The following is a 19,981-nucleotide window of genomic DNA, read 5'->3' as shown; positions in this document are numbered from 1 at the left end:
GCAGAACCCAATGCAGGGTTGAACCCACAAAGCATGAGATCATGACCAGAGCTGAAACCAAGAGTAGGATGTTCAACCGACTGAGCCTCCCAGGCACTCCACTTTTGCTACTTATTCTAAGAACACAGGGGTGAGTTTCACTTTTTGGTAAAAGTTCAAGATGATTTCGGAACTAGTCTTGGTCTACCCTCAAGATATTTCTCCTCCTTTTCCTTGGAAGTTCCCAGCCACATCCTTAAACCCTCTGCCAGTCAAACACCACATTCTCCTTGGATTCATTCATTATGCACTGATAGAAATTATGTGTAACCAAGGCTTCAGAGGCCTTTCTGGTTTTCCTGGAGCAAAAATTCCTTTTAATATATGGATAGCAGTGGGAGCGTCTTTATCCCTTTTCTACTTTTCTACTTGGTCCTTCTCACATAATCCATTCTAGCATTTCCCAAAGCACATTTACATGTTGTACCAATATGTTCTAGTAGTCATATGTGACTTATGGAAACTCTCCTTGCTCTGCCATCTTGAAATTGGCTTCTCCATGTCCAAACCCATTTTGCCCGAAGGGACATATATCTCTCCCAGTTTTCCTCAACACACATAGGTTTAGACTGTACTTTTAGTTAATCTTGAGGATAAGAGAAGCACAACACAAAGAAGCTCACAATCCCTTTAGGAATAGTCACTCAGGAGAAGGGCCAAGATGGCAGAGTAGCATGGAAGTTTTCTGCTTCTCTTGACCCTGAAATATAGGTAGATAAGCACCAAAGCATTTTTGCACACCCAGAAAATGTACCTGAGGATTAATACAACAATCTGCATAACTTGAGCCACAGAACTTGGCAGGTACGAGGCACAGAAAGGTTATTTGGGGAGAGAGAACCCAAGGAGGGTAGGGAGTTGTTTTTGCTTGTGTAGAGAAGGACAGATACAGGGGATAGAGTACAGGAAAATACTCCCCCCAAAAGCAGCTGGAGAGAAAGAGAAAAAGTGGAAACACCCATAAGGGACTGACCAGGAAACATAGAAAGGATAAAGCAGAGTTTCAATACCATTAAGGGGGACTCTATAAACAGGGGAACACAGAGGTGGAAACTCTGCAGCTCAATACTTGGCGATGCTGTGGTGGGGAGGGCGAATCCCTAGGAGCAGACAGTGAGGTCTGAGGGCTCCTCAGGCCACATGGCGAGAGGTGGTTACCCTGATAAGAGGACATTTGGTAGAGGCCGTGTGGCCTACCCACAGTCAACGGTCCCAGCGGACTTCAGTGAACAGCTATTTGCTGGTGTTGGAACAAGGGCGTTAACGGTGGTGAAGTCTGGCACCACATGTATGTTGTGATTTGCCATAATCTCTGAGACGCTGCTGCTACATGATCACGTGAAAATTTTGTGGGGCAGGTTGGCAGTAGTAGTCTCTGGGCATCTGCAGTAGCGCCACCACACAAACGTTCCCAGGAGCCACCAGCACCTGGCCATTGCTTGGCAAGACACTTCCACAGAGGGTCAGAGTGGGTTCAAGCCCCAGGGCCCTCAGAAATGAGGAGTTTGGAAACACAGCTCCATCTGAGATAAAATTCAGAAGGGAGGTGCCACTTGATTGCTTGGTCATGGATAGTGTAGAAGTGGGGAGTGGATGGAAGCTGGAGACAAAGGACGGTTGCATGTTTGCCCGTGGGTGAGAGCACAGAGTTCTGATTCTGCAGACTGGGTACCTGGGTGACGCCATTTACACCTCTCCCATGCATGCACATTCACGCATACACATGCCACAATGATCCACAACAGTAACCCTAGCAGCGCCATACAGTGGAGAACAGAGCCATTACACCAAGCCCCATCCAACTGCGCTAACGAAGCTCTAGAGGACTACAACAAGTGTCTCCACCTGCTTAGTGTATTCTCTGGACTATAAAGTGCTCCATAGTTCAACTTCTAGGGGAAACTGGATATAATTTCATTCATATTTCATTCTGTTTGCTGATCCATTTATTTAATATTTTTTCTCTTCCTTTCTTGTTCTTGAGTACAGAAAGAAAAATTATTTTTATTTTCCATTTTTATAAAAAATATTTTCCTTAAAATTTTCTACTGCATTTTTTACTTCTTTTGTAAATTTTTACTCTATTTTACTTTCATAATTTCATTTTATTCAATTTTATTGTATTCTTTATAAAAAATATTTTCGGGGTGCCTGGGTGGCGCAGTCGGTTAAGCGTCCAACTTCAGCCAGGTCACGATCTCGCAGTCCGTGAGTTCAAGCCCCGCGTCAGGCTCTGGGCTGATGGCTCAGAGCCTGGAGCCTGTTTCCGATTCTGTGTCTCCCTCTCTCTCTGCCCCTCCCCCGTTCATGCTCTGTCTCTCTCTGTCCCCCCCCCCAAAAAAAAGTTGAAAAAAAATTTATAAAAAATATTTTCAAATGTTTCCTACTTTTTTCCCCTTCTTTTTCTTTTCTTTTCTTTCCCCTTTTCCTCTGTTACATCAAGCTCCTTTCAACAATCAGACCAAAACACACTTAGGACCTAACATCCTTTTTGTGATATTTTTGTATTGTTTTTAATTTTTAGTTTTTCTTTTATTAATCCTTTTCTTCCTAAACAAAGGAATTCACCCCCAAAAAAGAACAGGAAGCAATGACAGCCAGGGACTTAACACGGATATAAGCAAAATGTCTGAACCAAAATTTAGAATCTCGATCCTATGAATACTAGCTGAAGCTTAAAAAAGCATAGAATCCCTTTCTGTTGAGATAAAAGAATTAAAATTTGTCAGTACTAAATTAAAAATGCTAGAACTGAGATACATCTCAAAAGGTTGCCACGGCGGCAAGGATGGATGAAGCAGAGTAGCAAATCAGCGATGTAGAGGACAAACTTCTGTTGAATAATGAAGCAGGAAAAAAAAAGAGGGAAACGAAGGCAAAAGAGTATGACATAAGATTTAGAGAACTCAGAGACTTATTAAAGGGGAAAAACATCTGAATAATAGGGGCCCCAGTAGATGAGAGAGAAAAAGGGGTAGAAAATTTATGTGAACAAATCATTGCAGAAAACTTTCCTAACCTAAGGAAAGACACAGACATCAAAATACAGGAAGCACAGAGAACTCCCATTAGATTCAACAAAAATCAAAGATCAACAAGGCTTATCATAATCAAATCACAAAATACACAGACGAGGAAAGAATTATGAAATCAGCAAGGGAAAAAAGTCCTTAACCTACATGGGAAGCCAGATCTGGTTCTCAGCAGACTTATCCACAGAAAGTTGGCAGGCCAATAAGGAGTGGCAGGATATATTCGATGTGCTGAATAAGAAAAATATGCAGCCAGGAATTCTTTATCCAGCAAGACTGTCATTCAAAATAGAAGGAGAGATAAAGAGTTTCCCAGACAAATGAAAAATAAAGAAGTTTGCGACTACCAAACCAGCCCTGCAAGAAATTTTAAGTGGGATTATCTGAGGGGAGAAAAGATGAACCAAAACAAAAAAAAGACCAAAAGCAACAAAGACTAGAAAGGACCAAAGAACATCCCCAGAAACTCAAACTCTACAGGCAACAAAATGGCAATAAATTCATAAATTTCAGTACTCACTCTAAATGTCAGTGGACTAAATGTTCCAATAAAAAGACATAGGGTAACAGAATGGATAAGAAAACAAGATCCATCTTTATGCTGTTTGCAAGAGACCTATTTTAGACCTAAAGTAACCTTCAGATAGAAAGTAAGGGAATGGAGAACCATCTATCATGCTAATGGTCTCCAAAAGAAAGCCAGAGTAGCCATCCTTATATCAGACAATCTAGATTTCAAAATAAAGACAGCAACAAGAGATGAAGGAGGGCATTATATCATAATTAAGGGGTCTATCCACGAAGAAGACCTAACGATTGTAAACGTTTATGCCTCCACCATGAAAGCACCCAAATATAGAAACCAATTAATCACAACCATAAAGAAACTCATTGATAATAATACCATAAGAGTAGGGGACTTCAACACCCCACTTACAGCAATAAACAGATCATCTAAGCAGAAAACCAATGAAACAGTGGCTTTGAATGACACACTGGACCTGTGGACTTAACAGATATATTCAGAACATGTCATCCCAAAGCAGCAGAATACACATTCTTCTCAAGTGCACACGGAACATGCTCCAGAATAGATCACATATGGGACACAAATCAGCCCTCAACAAGTACAAAAAGATCGAGATCATACCGTGCATATTTTCAGACTACAGCACTATGAAACTCGAAATCAACCACAAGGAAAATTTGGAAAGACAACACATACTTGGAGAGTAAAGAACGTCCTGCTAAAGAATGAATGGCTTAACCAAGAAGTTAAAGAGGAGATTAAAAGTACATGGAAGCCAATGAACATAACACCACAGCCCAAAACCTCTGGAACTCAACAAATGTGGTTATAAGAGGGAAGTATATAGCAATCCAGGCCTTCCTAAAGAAGGAAGAAAGGTCTCAGGTACACAACCTAACCTTACACCTTAAACAACTGGAAAGAGAACAGCAAATAAACCCCAAACCAGCAGGAGATGGGAATAATAAAGGGCAAAGCAGAAATCAATGCTATGAAAAACAAAAACAAAAAACAGTAGAACAGATCAATGAAACCAGAAGCTGGTTCTTTGAAAGAATTAACAAAATTGATAAACCCTTAGCCAGTTTGATCAAAGAGAAAAAGGAAAAAATGCAAATAAATAAAATCAAGAATGAAAAAGGAGAGATCACAACCAACACAGCAGAAATACAAACAATAATAGGCAAATATTAGGAACAATTATATGCCAATAAATTGGGCCATCTGGAAGAAGTGGACAAATTCCTAGAAACATATAAACTACCAAGACTGAAATAAGAAGAAATAGAAAATTTGAACAGACCCATAGCCAGTAAAGAAATTGAATTAGTAATCAAAAATCTCCCTACAAACAGGAGTCCAGGGCTGTAGGGCTTTCCAGGGGAATTCTACCAAACATTTAAAGAAGAGTTAACACTTATTCTTTTGAAGCTTTTCTAAAAAATAGAAATGGTAGGAAAGCTTCCAAACTCAATCTATGAGGCCAGCATTATCTTGATTCCCAAACCAGACAAAGATCCCACTAAAACGAGAACTACAGACCAATTTCCCTGGTGAATATGGATGTGAAAATTTCCAACAAGATACTAGCCAACTGGACCCAACAATACATTAGAATAATTATTCAGTACGATCCATGGGATTTATACCTGGGATGCAGGCCTTGTTCAATATCCACAAACCAATCAATGTGATACATCACATCAATAAAAGAAAGGAAAACAGTCACATGACCCTCTCAATAGATGCAGAGAAAACATTTGACACAATACAGCATCCTTTCTTTATAAAAACCCTCAAGAAAGTAGGGATAGAAGAATCATACCTCAAGATCATAAAAGCCATATACAAAAGACCCACTGCTGATATCATCCTCAATGGTGAAAAACTGAGAGCTTTCTCCCTAAGGTCAGGAGAAGGACAAGGATGTCCACTATTGCTAGTGTTATTCAACACAGTATTGGAAGCCCTAGCCTTAGCAATCAGACAACACAAAGGAATAAAAGGCATCCAAATTGGCAAGGAGGAAGTCAAACTTTCACTCTTTGCAGATGATATGATACTCTATATGGAAAACCCAAAAGATTCCTCCAAAGAATTCTTAGGACTGATATATGAATTCAAAAGTCACAGGATATAAAATCAATGCACAGAAATCGATTGCATATCTATATACCAGTTATGAAGCAACAGAAAGAGAAATCAAGGAATCAATCCCATTTACAATTGCACCAAAACCCATAAAATACCTAGGAATAAACCTAACCAAAGAGGTGATAAATCTATACACTGAAAATTATAGAAAGCTTATGAAAGAAATTGAAGAAGACACAAAAAATGGAAAAATATTCCATGTTCATGCATTGGAATAACAAATATTGTTAAAATGTTGATAGTACCCCAACAATCTACATATTCAATGCAATCCCTAACAAAATAACACAAGCATTTTTACAAAGCTGGAACAAACAATCCTAAAATTTGTATGGAAACATAAAAGACCCTGAATAGCCAAAGCAATCTTGAGAAAGAAAAGCAAAGCTGGAGGCATCACAATTCCAGATTTCAAGATGTATTATAAAACTGTAATAATCAACACAGTATGGCACAAAGATATAAAACAGATGAACATAAGGGAAAGGAAGCAAAAAATAATATAAAAACAGGGAGAGGGACAAAACCTAAGAGACTCTTAAATATGGAGAACAAACAGAGGGTTTCTGGAGGGGTTGTGGATGGGGGGATGGGCTAAATGGGTAAAGGGCATTAAGGAAGACACTTGTTGGGATGAGCACTGGGTGTTATATATAGGAGATGAGTCACTGGATTCTATTCCTGAAATAATTATTGCACTATATGCTAACTAAGGACTGAAAATTTTAAAAAGAAGTAATAATTAAAAAAAAAAAGAAATAGTCACTCAGATTGAGATAGATTTGGTTTCACTGTAGAATGTGCATACACTTTGCTTCTACTGTTTTCATTATTGGAATTTTAGCCAAAGTTCCATTATGAATTTAACATCCTACTGTATTATAACCTTCTGTGAGCAAATATTTAAACAAAGAGACACACATACCTCCCAATAAAAAGTAAATACAGGTTTAATCTGAAAAAAAAAATGTCTTTAACTGCAGCGATTCTTTCCTAAGTACATTCAATTATTGTCACCTTTGCGTTCAGGTTAATGCTGTAGATGAGGCAAAGCCAAAGGTTCTACTCCTGAGAAGCACTAGGGAGATGAGAGTCCCACGTGAAATACCCTGAGAGGGGCACCTGAGGGGTTCAGTCAATTAAGTGTCCATCTTCGGCTCAGGTGATGATTGCACAGTTCATGAGTATGAGCCCTGCATGGGCTCTGTGCTGAGGGCTTGGAGCCTGGAGCTTGCTTCAGATTCTGTGTCTCCCTCTCTCCCTGCCCCTCCCCAACTCATGCTCTGTCTCTGTCTCTGTCTCTCTCAAAGATAAAATAAACATTAAAAAATATTGAAATACCTTGAGAGCAGTGATGCCCATTTGTCTCCCATGGCAGAATGCAGGTAGAAAGTCCTTGATAGATATTACACATGGTGGTTCACACAATAGGAGAATGACAGGTGCGACACATTCACTTCTCTCCAGCTTTAAGAGTTTATATCTATTTACCCATTCATTAACATTCATTGATTGTTTTACTTCAGGGTAGATTTTATACCATAATACTACAATGAGAATCTAAGAGCACCTGGCTGGCTCAGTCGGTTGAGTGACTGCCTTTGATTTCAGCTCAGGTCATGGTCACACCATTGGTGGGCTGGGGACCCATATCGGGCTCTACGCTGACAGCTTGGAGCCTGCTTGGGATTCTCTCTCTCCCTCTCTTTCTGCCCCTCCCCTGCTTGTGCTCACTCTCCCTTTCCTCCATTTCAAAGTAAATAAATAAACAAAACAACAACAAAAGAGTACACTGAGAATTTAGAGATAAGTAAAACAAAGTCCCTTTGGAGACTGGCTTCACTCACTCAGCATAAAAACTTTGAGAATCATCCATGTGGTGTGTGTCCATAGCTTGTCCTCTTTAATTGCTGACTAGGATTCCATCTTATGGATGCACCACAGTTTATCACTTCTTTTTTATTTAGTCTTATGCCCATAATTGATTGCTCTTATCTCATTGCATTGGCTAAGACGTCTATCACGATGTTGAATAGTAAAGGATGGACATGGCTTGCTTTGTTCCTAAATATATCTTCAGTGATTCCCAGTTAAGTAAGTGAGATATTGGATTACAGTAGTATACAATTTGTATTTGTGTGTGTGTATAAATATTTTAAACAAGTATTCTCCACTTTTTATAAAAGTTTTTAAAATTTATTTTGAGAAAGAGAGAGAGAGAGGGAGGGAGAGCGAGCATGTGTGAGCAGGGGAGTGGCAGAGAGAGGAAGAGAGAATCCCAAGCAGGCTCCACACTGTCCCAAAGAGTCAGATGCGCTGCTCAATCCCAAGAACTGTGAGATCATGACCTGAGCCGAAATTGAGTCAGACATGTAACCAACTGACCCACCCAGGTGCCCCTGTCTACTCTTTTCTTGAGTGAATAGCTATTATATTATTTATCATGAATAGCTGTTAAATTTTGTCAAAGGCTTTCACAAGTCATCTATGGAAATAACCTTATGATTATTTTTCCTTAAGTCTATTGATAAGGTGAATGACATTAATAGATTTTCCAATAATGAATCAATTTTTCATTTATGTTTAAGAATGTGGTGTTGGAGTCTATTTGCTAGTATTTTATTTGGTATTTTTGTTTTGATACTCATGAGAGATATTGGTATATAGTTTCATCTTTTTGTATGGTCTTTATCAAGCTTAGGTATTAATGCTATACTTCTTTTGAAAAAGCAGTTAGGGAAATTTCCCTTCATTTCCAGTGTTCTGCAACAATTTAAAGAGCACTGGGACTATCTGAATGTTGAAGGTTCAGAAGAACTCCCATGCAAAACCATCTGGCCTTGGTACTTACTTTGTGGTGTGGTCCCTGAATGGCTTTCTCAATCTCTTCCATGTAAATTGGTCTATTTCACCTTCATCTGTCTAGTGGAAATAGTTTTGCTAATCTGTATTTCCCCAGGAAAGTTATCCATTTCATCCAGATCTTCACATTTATTTGCAAAGAAGTCTTAAATTTTAAAAATTTCTTCTGATTTAGTTGTCACAACCTCTTATCATATTGAAAATTTTATTTGTGTCCTTTTCCCCTTTTCTTATCCAAAAAGATGAGTAGTTTATTTTTTTTCAACAAACCAGAGTTTTAATTTATTAATTAGGCCCTGTATGTTTTATTCCCCACCACATTAATTTTTGTTTTTATCTTTATTATTTCCATACTTTCCTTTAGTTTACTTCCTTTTCATGGGTATTTTTTGGTGTGGGAATTGAATTTATTAATTTTCATTCTTCTATTCTTATTGGAGAAGTTTTGGGCGTGCTTCATTTTCCTTCCCTCATTTCTTTGTTTTTCAAAAATATTTATTTATTTTAAAGTGTACTTATTTATATTGAGAAAGTAGAGAGAGTATGAGTGGGGGAGGGGCAGAGAGAGAGTGAGACTCAGAATCTGAACAGGCTCCAGGCTCTGAGCTGTCAGCACAGAGCCCAACGTGGGGCTTGAATCTATGAAGCGTGAGATCATGACCTGAGCTGAAGTCAGACACTTAATCCACTGAGCCACCCAGGTGCCCCAAGCAATGTCAAGATTTAAACACTTTACAGAATCTCAAACATTTACTGATGTCAGGCACTGCATTTTACAGGAGAAGCACTTGGACTCACCCCATATATGGCAGTGAGTAAATAATTGCTGACCTGTAACTATGCTCTACGAGTTATGCATTCCAGCCCAGTGATCTTTCTCAAAATTGTCATCAATATTCCAGCTATAAAGAACAGCAATCTACAGAACAAACTGCACATTCTAACGAGAAAGCAGTAAAACAAGTTGCACACTCTGTACAATGGACACAATAACAGAACTGGGAATTTGGCGGACAAATGAATACAAAATAAAATAAAGACGAATGTTTTGATTAGGCCTTGTTTCAGGCCATTTGATTCAGCTGAGTAACATCTCTGAATTTGCATGTACTTCACAAGATCTCTTTTGAAATCCTTGAACCTTTCCTCTGACCACACAGGTCCACATTCTGATGCTGTTACTAGGCTGTAGAGCCCATTGGTATAGTGGTCACCCCTTTTCTCCAACACCAGGTCCTCAATCACATCCATTAGCTCCCTCACTTGGCCATCCCGCTCACTCCCTGTAGCACAGTTGTTAAAGGCACACACTCTGCCCCCACATGCTGCCACCACCTTGCACAGGGCTTTGTTATCTGTGTCACGGATGTAATCCGTCACGGATTCTCCCTCCAGGTCTTCCTTGTGGGTGAAGAGGACAATTGTGTGTCTCATGGCATCTTCTCCAAAGATCTCCTTCACCCTCTGCACAGCCTGCTGGTCCTGGTCGGTGAATCGGCCCAGCTGGGCCACCAGGAGCAGCACATGGGGTCCTGGTGCAGAGAGTAAGTAGCATCTCCACACCTCTTTGTACAAGGAATCAGAGTGGTCCTTCCCAGAAAACATATCCGGTGTGTCAATAATGACCATCTCCCTCCCTCCCCAGCTTCCCTCATGTTTACTGCAAGTCTTAGTGATGGACTGGGCACTCAGCCGCGATTCAAATGCTTGCATCCTGAGGATGCTGTTCCCTGTAGCACTTTTGCCGGTTCCTGTTTTGCCCACCAGCATGATTCTCAGCTCTGATCCTCTGGCACGTTGGTTCTTCATACATGGTTCTGTAGAGCAAGTTTACAGTGTCATGAATATACTGCTTACGCCAATGGAATATTTTTAACAATGGGAGATATTCCCACCTTATGGGCAAAGAGAATCTTCCAATACACTGTATTGATAAAACAGAAGCTAACTCCATTATCAAATAAAACAATGATTTTTAAAACATCTCAGTTTCTCTAGGAATGCCACGTTGGATCTTAGAAAAACATACTCAGGGGACAAGACGGATTTAGAAACATATGGGGCGCCTGAATGGCTCAGTTGGTTAAGTGTCCGACTTCAGCTCAAGTCATGATCTTGTGGTCTGTGAGTTCAAGCCCCGCATCGGACTTTGTGCTGACAACTCAGAGCCTGGAGCCTGCTTCGGATTCTGTGTCTCCTTCAGTCTCTGCCCCCGCCCACCCCCACCCCTGCTCACGCTCTGTCTTTCTCTCAAAAGTGAATAAATGTTAAAAAAAAGAAAAGAAACATATCTTGTCATGCAAGGCTTGCCCAAATCACCCAGTGCTGGCTGTCTAAAGTACACATTTTCTGAAGATCAGAGATGTGTAGTCAAGACTGTGAGTTCCATCTCACCGTCGGTTAAGTAACCTGACTCCGTTCCAAGGTCAGAGATGGTTCCTCTGACTTCTCTGGGCTGGGGTGTGTTCTTGACCACTAGTGAAATGGCTGGACCAGGGAAATACTGAAATGAGCAGCATAAAATTTTTCTCTCTAATGAAGAAGCATCTGATAGCTTATGCTTTGCTTAGAGAGGGTAGAATGATTTTTATATAAAATAGGCAGAAAATATGGTAAAATAATCACACACACACAAGAATTCACATTCTTACCAGAATGACTGCATTCCTGTTGGTCCATTGCTATTCCTGAGGGACAGAGAGGCCAGAGACCAATAATATATATATTATATATAAATATTATTATAAATATATATTATATATGTTTATAAATATTATATATACAATGTATATGTGTATAATATATGTTATATTATACATTTATATTTATACATTTATATACTTACATTTATATTTATGTTTTTAGTTTATTAGTTCTGCATCATGAAAGACTCTTGTATTCTGAGAGCACTGTTATACCCATGGCTCGTTTGTTTACTCATAACTGATGGGGGAGATAATTAATCTGTCTTACAGAGAAATAGAGTCCCTTGCCCAAAGTCACCCAGTGAGTTGAAAAGTGGGTTTAGTTTGTAAGCCCTACCTGCTCCTGGTCTCCACACCTACCTCTTCTCTACTTCCTCCATCGTCCCAAGACCTCCTGCTCCTCCAGCTCTCTTTGGCCTCACCCTTTCCCTCTCACCTTCCTCTCTAAATCTGCCTTCCCCAGATGTGAGGTTCAGTCTTTTCTTTCCTTCTCTCCTTTCCCCACCTTGCTCCCTTCTTCCCTACCTCTCCTCTCTCTCCAACCCCACCACTCTGCCTTGCAGTCCTTGCAAGAGACTCCATGAATCAAGTATACTATCTTTGAATCCAGAAATACATTTCATTCAATCCATCAATTACTTGCATTTTCTTCTTTCCTCAACAGCATGAAGAAGCCCTGGGGTCTATCCCTTTTCCTATACATCGCTTTGTTTCATCAGATAGTTTTTCTCTTTTGCTTAAAGAGCTCTTTTTCTCACAGCATATACCAAAGTGACAAGGCACAGAAAACTCATGAGCACATGGGAATGTCCAAATTCTTTTCACTGACTTTATGTTAAGGAAGCTCTGTTTGCCAGTAACATGTAAACTAAACCATACGATGTTTACAGTTCCTGTAAACTGACTATACTTCAGGCAAAGCAGTCACTCTAAATTGTTTCCCTTAAAATCAGGAAAATTGTTCTTAAAACTTTTTTTTCTTCAAGCATAGCCTGGGAAGTAGAAATCGACACTGAGGAGCTTTTCGTGAAAGTGAGCTTATCTGATTTACTGTCAAAAAAACCACAACCAAACAACAAACAACAAAAACAAAAAAAAAAAAACAAAAACCCAGATGACTCCTTGTTAAAACCTGTGACTTGCCAGCTCAGCTCAAAGAGAAAGAAAATAAAACAAAAGCGCAGTCTATCTTCTTCCTCTTCTCAATCTCCACAGAGACTCCCTGCTGCAAAAGAGCCCCACCATGTGCCTGTGTCTGACATTCTCATTTATGCCGCATGCACACAATAAACAGTTAAAATAGGAAATTTTAATCAGTAGTTACTTGCTATCAGGTGGACCGTGTTTTCTTGCCAGTAGTGGAACACCAGTGTTCGAATGATTTCAGCTGGACAGGAAAGAAAGGCAGGACTGCCTGCGGCAGATTTGATCCCTTCTCTGCAGGGCTGTGTCCTCACTGTTTCAAGTTTGCCCAAGTGCAAAGCCCCGCCCCTTGCGGAAGTTAAGCCTCTTTCTCACTGGTGGCAGCGACTGTTCTAAAGGCAAGTGTGGACTGGGGAGGACAAGAGCATGGAAGGGGCACCTCTAATGGGGTGCTGTGCAGAGACAGAAGTTTGCAGGAAGAGGAACCTGAGAGAAGCCCACTTCCTGAGTCAGACTGGAAGTTAACAGTCATTAACTCTTAAAGCATTTTGAAATAACTCACTCATGGCTTTCCTGGCACCCTGGCTTTTCTTTCCCGTCCAGCTCTGTAATTTCAGGGGACGCACTTCTGGGGATCAAAGATCTAGTCGTGTCTACAGTAATAATTCGAGTGTGGACATTCAGGAAGAACAAACCAAAGAGTTAAAGTTGAAATCGTTCAAATGCTCTTTCTTCTTATTTATGTGGCAGCCATCACAGCAGGGGAGAGAGAATATGGAGTTTACATTGCCTTCATCTCAGATTTGCAGTAACCTCATGTGGCTTTCTCTCCCAACCCACTGATGAGGAATAGTCCCACAACCCTGGCCTCACTACAGTAAGGCTGGGAAATGCAGTGGAGCCGTGGGATTTGGGTGAACATCACTACCTTGCTACACACGCTATTATTATTTTGCTTTGTATTCTTCCAGATTCGTTTCTACGCAGTTCCTTAAGTGTGCTAAAGAACAATACAATGTGGGTAACTCCTGCTTAATATCAGTAATCTATTTCTAAAAATAAGATATTCTGTGTCAAAACAGTAACAGAGACCTATTTCCTATTGTTTTATATGTAAAACAAATATAATGTAAATATAATACATCAAGCCAAAGCCTATCAATTTTCTAAATCATATATAAAATTCAGTAAGGCACTTATATATAATTAAAAAAAAATAATAAACACTTAGGGGCACCTGGGTGACCCAGTCAGTTAAGCATCCGGTTCCTGGTTTTGGCTCAGGTCATGATCTCACGGGGAGATGGGGAGATACTGGTCAAAGGTAAAAGGCTTCAGTTATAAGATGACTAAGTCCCGGGGATCTAAAGTACAGCATGATGACTATAGTTATAATTCTGGATTGTACCCTTGAAAGTTGTTGAGACAGCAGATCTGAAGCAACCTCAGCACACTCATAAAGAAGTGCAGTGAGAGTGCGTGAGATGAACTAGCAAAGGCGGGGGTGGGGAGTGTGGAACAATCCATACCTGACGTTTGTTGCTGACTTCCAAAGTTTCATGGAAGTGATGAGTGCAAAGCAAAACAAAGGAAAGACACAATAAAACAAACATACAAACAAACAAACAAACAAGAACTCCCAATTTGGATCTTTTAAAAGAGGTTAGATTTAGAGGCTTGTCCATTGAAAAGTGTGAAGAATTGTTAGCTTAACATAGCACAGGATTTGCTGCCAAGGAACTGGTTTGAACCCAGTTTTGCCCAAAGTTTTAAGAAGGGTCAGTCTCATAGTATAAAAATTAATGACTAGGGGCACCTGGGTGCCTCAGTTGGTTAAGCATCCCACTTCAGCACAGGTCATGATCTTGTGGTCCATGGGTTTGAGCCCCGTGTCATGCTCTGTGCTGACAGCTCAGAGTCTGGAGCCTGCTTCAGATTCTGTGACCCTCTCTCTCTCCCCCTTCCCCCTCAAAAATAAATATTCAAAAAAAATTTTTTTTAAATTAATGACTAAACTTTTAAATTAAAAAATTTTAGGGGCACCTGGGTGGCTCAGTTGGTTGAGTGTCTGACTCTTGATTTCAGCTCAGGTCATGATCCCAGGGTCATGTGATCAAGCCCCACATTAGGCTCTGTGCTGTGTGTGGAGGCTGCTTGGGATTCTCTCTCTCTCTCTCTCTCTCTCTCTCTCTCTCCCTCTGCCCCTGTCCCCTGCTCTCTCTCCCTAAACATTTTTTAATGTTTTATTTTATATTTTGAGAGAAAGAGAGAGAGAGACAGAGACAGAGCATGAGCAGGGGAGGGGCAGAGAGATGGAGACAGAATCCGAGGCAGGCTCCAGGCTCTGAGCTGTCAGCACAGAGCCCTACACGGGGCCTGAACCCACGAGCAATGAGATCATGACCTAAGCAGAAGTCGGACACTCAAATGACTGAACCACCCAGGCACCACCAAAAAAATTTTTTTAAAATAAATTTTAAGTCATACAAAATACATGAACAGAAGCATTCAATTAGATTATGGGGTTACCAGCAGCATCTCATCACCAAGGGTGTATGCTGGCAAGTGAAGGAATGCAAAGAGATGTCCATTTTGAATTTTATTCCATTGCTTTGTCTATGATCTGAGAGAATGGATCACAATCATCCCCTTCCAGAGCATCAAGTACCATGACTTAAAGACAGTTCTCAGTTCCTTGGAATGGGACACAGACAAGTCTCAGGCATGGGTCATTCTGCTCTTTCCTATACCAGTTCATCCCCACACCATCTCAATCACTCTGAACAACCACTGTGACTGCTCTTTGACCTCCCTCCCCTCTCAGTGATTAAAGCTGACCAATAATCCCTTTAAATTCTGGACTTTACCTCAGTGTGAGGAACTAGGGAATTGAAACAACCAGGTCAAGAGTGCTGTCACCTTGGCAAAGGAGTGGAGGAGCTATCTTTGATGTTCCAGCCCCAGCAGGCACAGCATGAAGAACCTCGTAACACGGTTGACAATGAAGAAGCCACAACCGTGTGGCTCTCATCTAGCTGGATCCCAGCTCCCTGAAGCCATTCCAGCCACACCAATTGAAGTCCCAGTCTGCATGGAGGAGAAACAAGTTGTGCCCTCTGTCTCCTCCTGAATTGCTGGCACACGAAATCATGAGCATAATAAAATTGTTGTTTTATGGCACTGAGTTTTGGAGTGGTTTGTTATACAGCAAGAGAGAGTTGGGTCATCCATATAGATTCTTAGAAGTGGCATTGCTAGACAATTGGTACATGTACCTGTAATTTTGATAGATATTACTGGATTGCCTATAACAAAATGTTAACCAAATTGCATACATCAGCATTTTATTATTTCCCCATATCCGTGCTCATAATTTTGTCTGCCAATCTAATAAGTGAAAAATTGTATCTTAGTGTGATGTCCTCCTTTTAAAAATTTCTTCTTAATTTTTATTTTTAGAGAGATAGAGTGCATGAACGGGGGGAGAAGGGCAGAGAGGGAGAGAAAGAATCTTTTTTTATTTTTTAAATATAATTTATTGTCAAATTGGCTTACATACAACACCCAGTGTTCATCCCAACAAGTGCCCTCCTCAATGCCCATTACCCATTTTCCCTCTCCCTCACTCCCCCATCCACCCTTAGTTTGTTCTCTATATTTAAGAGCCTCTTATGGTTTGCCTCCCTCCCTCCCTGTTTGTAAGTATTTTTTTCCCTTCCCTTCCCCCATGGTCTTCTGTTAAGCTTCTCAAGATCCACACATGAGTGAAAACATATAATATCTGTCTTTCTTTGACTGACTTATTTCACTCAGCATAATACCTTCTAGTTCCATCCATGTTGTTGCAAATGCATGATTTTATTCTTTCTCATTACCAAGTAACATTCCATTGTATATATAAACCACATCTTCTTTATCCATTCATTAGTTGATGGACATTTAGGCTCTTTCCATAATTTGGCTATTGTTGAAAGTGCTGCTATAAACATTGGGGTACACATCCCCCTCTGCATCAGCACTTCTGTATCCCTTGGGTAAATTCCAAGTAGTGCTATTGCTGGGTCATAGGGTAGTTCTATTTTTTATTTTTTTTTTGAGGAACCTCCATACTGTTTTCCAGAGAGGCTGTACCAGTTTGCATTCCCACCAACAGTGCAAGAGGGTTCCCCTTGAGAGAGAGAATATTAAGCAGGCTTCACACCCAGCACAGAGCCTGATATAAGGCTTGATCCGGCGACCCTGAGATCATGACCTGAGCCAAAATCAAGAGTTGGATGCTCAACTGAGTCAGCCACTCAGGTGCCCCTTAATGTGATTTTTATATGCGTTACTCAATATGAATGTGGATGAAAATTTTTCATATGTGTAAGAATTGTCGTTTTTTTTTTATTGACTACTGTCTTATATATTTGTTGCCCATGTTTGAATTCTGTTGTTAAACGTTTTGATATTGATTTGTAGAAGTTCTTTATGGGGCCCCAAATGATCATTTTACCTCTTCCTCTTGGATTTTCTTTTTAACTTCCAATTTTGTTCACTTTTATCATGGCTGGTATCTAGAAGAATGCCAAATAATCACAATGACAGTAGGCCTCCTTGTTTTATTCCTAACTTTTGTGGAAATACTTCAATGTTTCTCATTAAACAATATGTTTTGAGGTTCAGATGGAAAATTTTATTATGCTAAAAACATAACCAGTTATTAGATGTTGAATTTTATCAATTACCTTTCAAAATGGTGCTGGGAGAACTGGACAGCAACATGCAGAAGGTTGAAACTAGACCACTTTCTCACACCATTCACAAAAATAAACTCAAAATGGATAAAGGACCTGAATGTGAGACAGGAAACCATCAAAACCTTAGAGGAGAAAGCAGGAAAAGACCTCTCTGACCTCAGCCGTAGCAATCTCTTACTCGACACATCCCCAAAGGCAAGGGAATTAAAAGCAAAAATGAACTACTGGGACCTTATGAAGATAAAAAGCTTCTGCACAGCAAAGGAAACAACCCACAAAACTAAAAGGCAACCAACTGAATGGGAAAAGATATTTGCAAATGACATATCGGACAAAGGGCTAGTATCCAAAATCTATAAAGAGCTCACCAAACTCCACACCCGAAAAGCAAATAACCCAGTGAAGAAATGGGCAGAAAACATGAATAGACACTTCTCTAAAGAAGACATCCGGATGGCCAACAGGCACATGAAAAGATGTTCAGCGTCGCTCCTTATCAGGGAAATACAAATCAAAACCACACTCAGGTATCACCTCACACCAGTCAGAGTGGCCAAAATGAACAAATCAGGAGACTATAGATGCTGGAGAGGATGTGGAGAAACGGGAACCCTCTTGCACTGTTGGTGGGAATGCAAATTGGTGCAGCCGCTCTGGAAAGCAGTGTGGAGGTTCCTCAGAAAATTAAAAATAGACCTACCCTATGACCCAGCAATAGCACTGCTAGGAATTTATCCAAGGGACACAGGAGTACTGATGCATAGGGGCACTTGTACCCCAATGTTCATAGCAGCACTCTCAACAATAGCCAAATTATGGAAAGAGCCTAAATGTCCATCAACTGATGAATGGATAAAGAAATTGTGGTTTATATACACAATGGAATACTACGTGGCAATGAGAAAAAATGAAATATGGCCTTTTGTAGCAACGTGGATGGAACTGGAGAGTGTGATGCTAAGTGAAATAAGCCATACAGAGAAAGACAGATACCATATGGTTTCACTCTTATGTGGATCCTGAGAAACTTGACAGGAACCCATGGGGGAGGGGAAGAAAAAAAAAAAAAGAGGTTAGAGTGGGAGAGGGCCAAAGCATAAGAGACTGTTAAAAACTGAGAACAAACTGAGGGTTGATGGGGGGTGGGAGGGAGGAGAGGGTGGGTGATGGGTATTGAGGAGGGCACCTTTTGGGATGAGCACTGGGTGTTGTATGGAAACCAATTTGACAATAAATTTCATATATAAAAAAAAAAAATACAAACAGGAAAAAAAAAATGTACGTCTTCTCCATCAAAAAAACAAAAAACAGGGGCGCCTGGGTGGCGCAGTCGGTTAAGCGTCCGACTTCAGCCAGGTCACGATCTCGCGGTCCGTGAGTTGGAGCCCCGCGTGGGGCTCTGGGCTGATGGCTCGAAGCCTGGAGCCTGTTTCCGATTCTGTGTCTCCCTCTCTCTCTGCCCCTCCCCCGTTCATGCTCTGTCTCTCTCTGTCTCAAAAATAAATAAACGTTAAAAAAAAAAATTCAAAAAAACAAAAAACAAAAAACAAATTACCTTTCAATAGTAAAGGGATTATCAGATTACGTGGCCCCATGGCTTTATAATACATTAAATTATATGAAAGTATTTCCCAATATTAAGCCTTCTTTGCATTCCACTTAAGGTATTGCTGGATTCTATTTGCTAATAGCTACTTTAGGCTGTCTTTCCAGCTCACCGGCTGCTCCTTTGCCCTGGTTCCAGCTGTATCAGGTTTTGGGCTTCCCTCTTCCTTCCAAACATGACAGCCATCTTGTTTTTCTGAACAGTTTATGCCATTCCAGAGGAATTATCGTTCTATCTTTTAAGAGAATAATATTTTTACCATCACTATCTTTCCCCCATCACTACCTCCTTTCTTAGGCAAACCTGACATTGAACAAAAATTTTAGCATTATGAGTGTTATTAAGGGGAATGCAAGGTAGCTTGGGAGCATGTAAGAGAGAAGCTAAACTGAGGGGAGAGGGGTAATCGGAAAAGAGTTCTTAGAATTAACATCACATGAGCTGAAGTTGAAGAGTGAGTAGAAACTAGAGGGATTGAAAGAAAAAGAAACAGGGTATTCCAAGGCAAGTGACAGCATGGCATTCTCCCGGATATTCAAAGGAAGCCAGGATGTCTAGAACCCAGAGACAGGAAGTCAGATTGTGTGGTAATGAGGCTGGAGTTTGAGGTAGAAGATTCAATTCATATGGGGACTTGTCATCAAGTTTGGATCCTGAATATTCTCCTACGAAAAATGGAAAATCACTCCAGGATTGTTTTAATCAGGCCACAGTCAGATGTGTGTGACTGTTGGCTGTGTGAAGAATAGATTCAAAAACCTGTCCCTCGTTGTGTGTTCCATGATCTGCATTTGGGTGTTCTTATTGGGGTCCTCCTTCACTTCCTCTGCCTTGCTACATCCCACCCTCTTAGTGCACCAAAACAGAACAGTTATGGTTAAGGCAAACTGGAGAGAAGCTCTGGATGTGACCTGGGAGGTGAGCACATGTAGTCTTTGCCCCAATATGTCTCCTGACACCTTCCCCTGTACTCAGGATCCTGTCCGCCCTCTATTTCCTCACCAACAACTTCTGCACAAAAGCTTTTCATGTTTACTTCTAATTCGTTCTGAGTTCAACTGTGTCTTGAAAAGAACTTGGTTTCTAGGTGTTTTTGCCAAGGCTGAAAAATAACTTTTCTGGTTTAGTGAAAGGAAACCACAAGCACCAAAGCTGCTTCTGAGGCAAACTCT

At 40.5% G+C, this 19,981-nt stretch overlaps 2 protein-coding genes across 2 annotated transcripts in view; both read right to left on the bottom strand.

The window, feature by feature from the left end:
* LOC147582945 (GTPase IMAP family member 7-like) overlaps window positions 1-19,981 on the bottom strand; it is a 252,532-nt gene that overhangs the window by 170,448 nt on the left and 62,103 nt on the right. The window lies entirely within an intron of this gene.
* Window positions 6,687-12,844, bottom strand: GIMAP2 (GTPase, IMAP family member 2). Its single transcript, XM_025929563.2, has 3 exons — window positions 12,646-12,844; window positions 11,268-11,303; window positions 6,687-10,433 (listed from the first exon to the last, which is right to left on the bottom strand). The coding sequence occupies exons 2-3, from the start codon at window positions 11,293-11,295 to the stop codon at window positions 9,454-9,456; spliced, it is 1,008 nt and encodes a 335-aa protein (XP_025785348.1). The 5' UTR covers window positions 11,296-11,303; window positions 12,646-12,844; the 3' UTR covers window positions 6,687-9,453.

The sequence above is a fragment of the Puma concolor genome, chromosome A2, assembly GCF_028749965.1.
Source record: "Puma concolor isolate L17-30 chromosome A2, mPumCon1.1.hap2, whole genome shotgun sequence".
NCBI classification, from domain to species: domain Eukaryota; kingdom Metazoa; phylum Chordata; class Mammalia; order Carnivora; family Felidae; genus Puma; species Puma concolor.
Note: the sequence above shows the minus strand (reverse complement) of the source record. Positions and strands in the feature narration are given on the sequence as shown.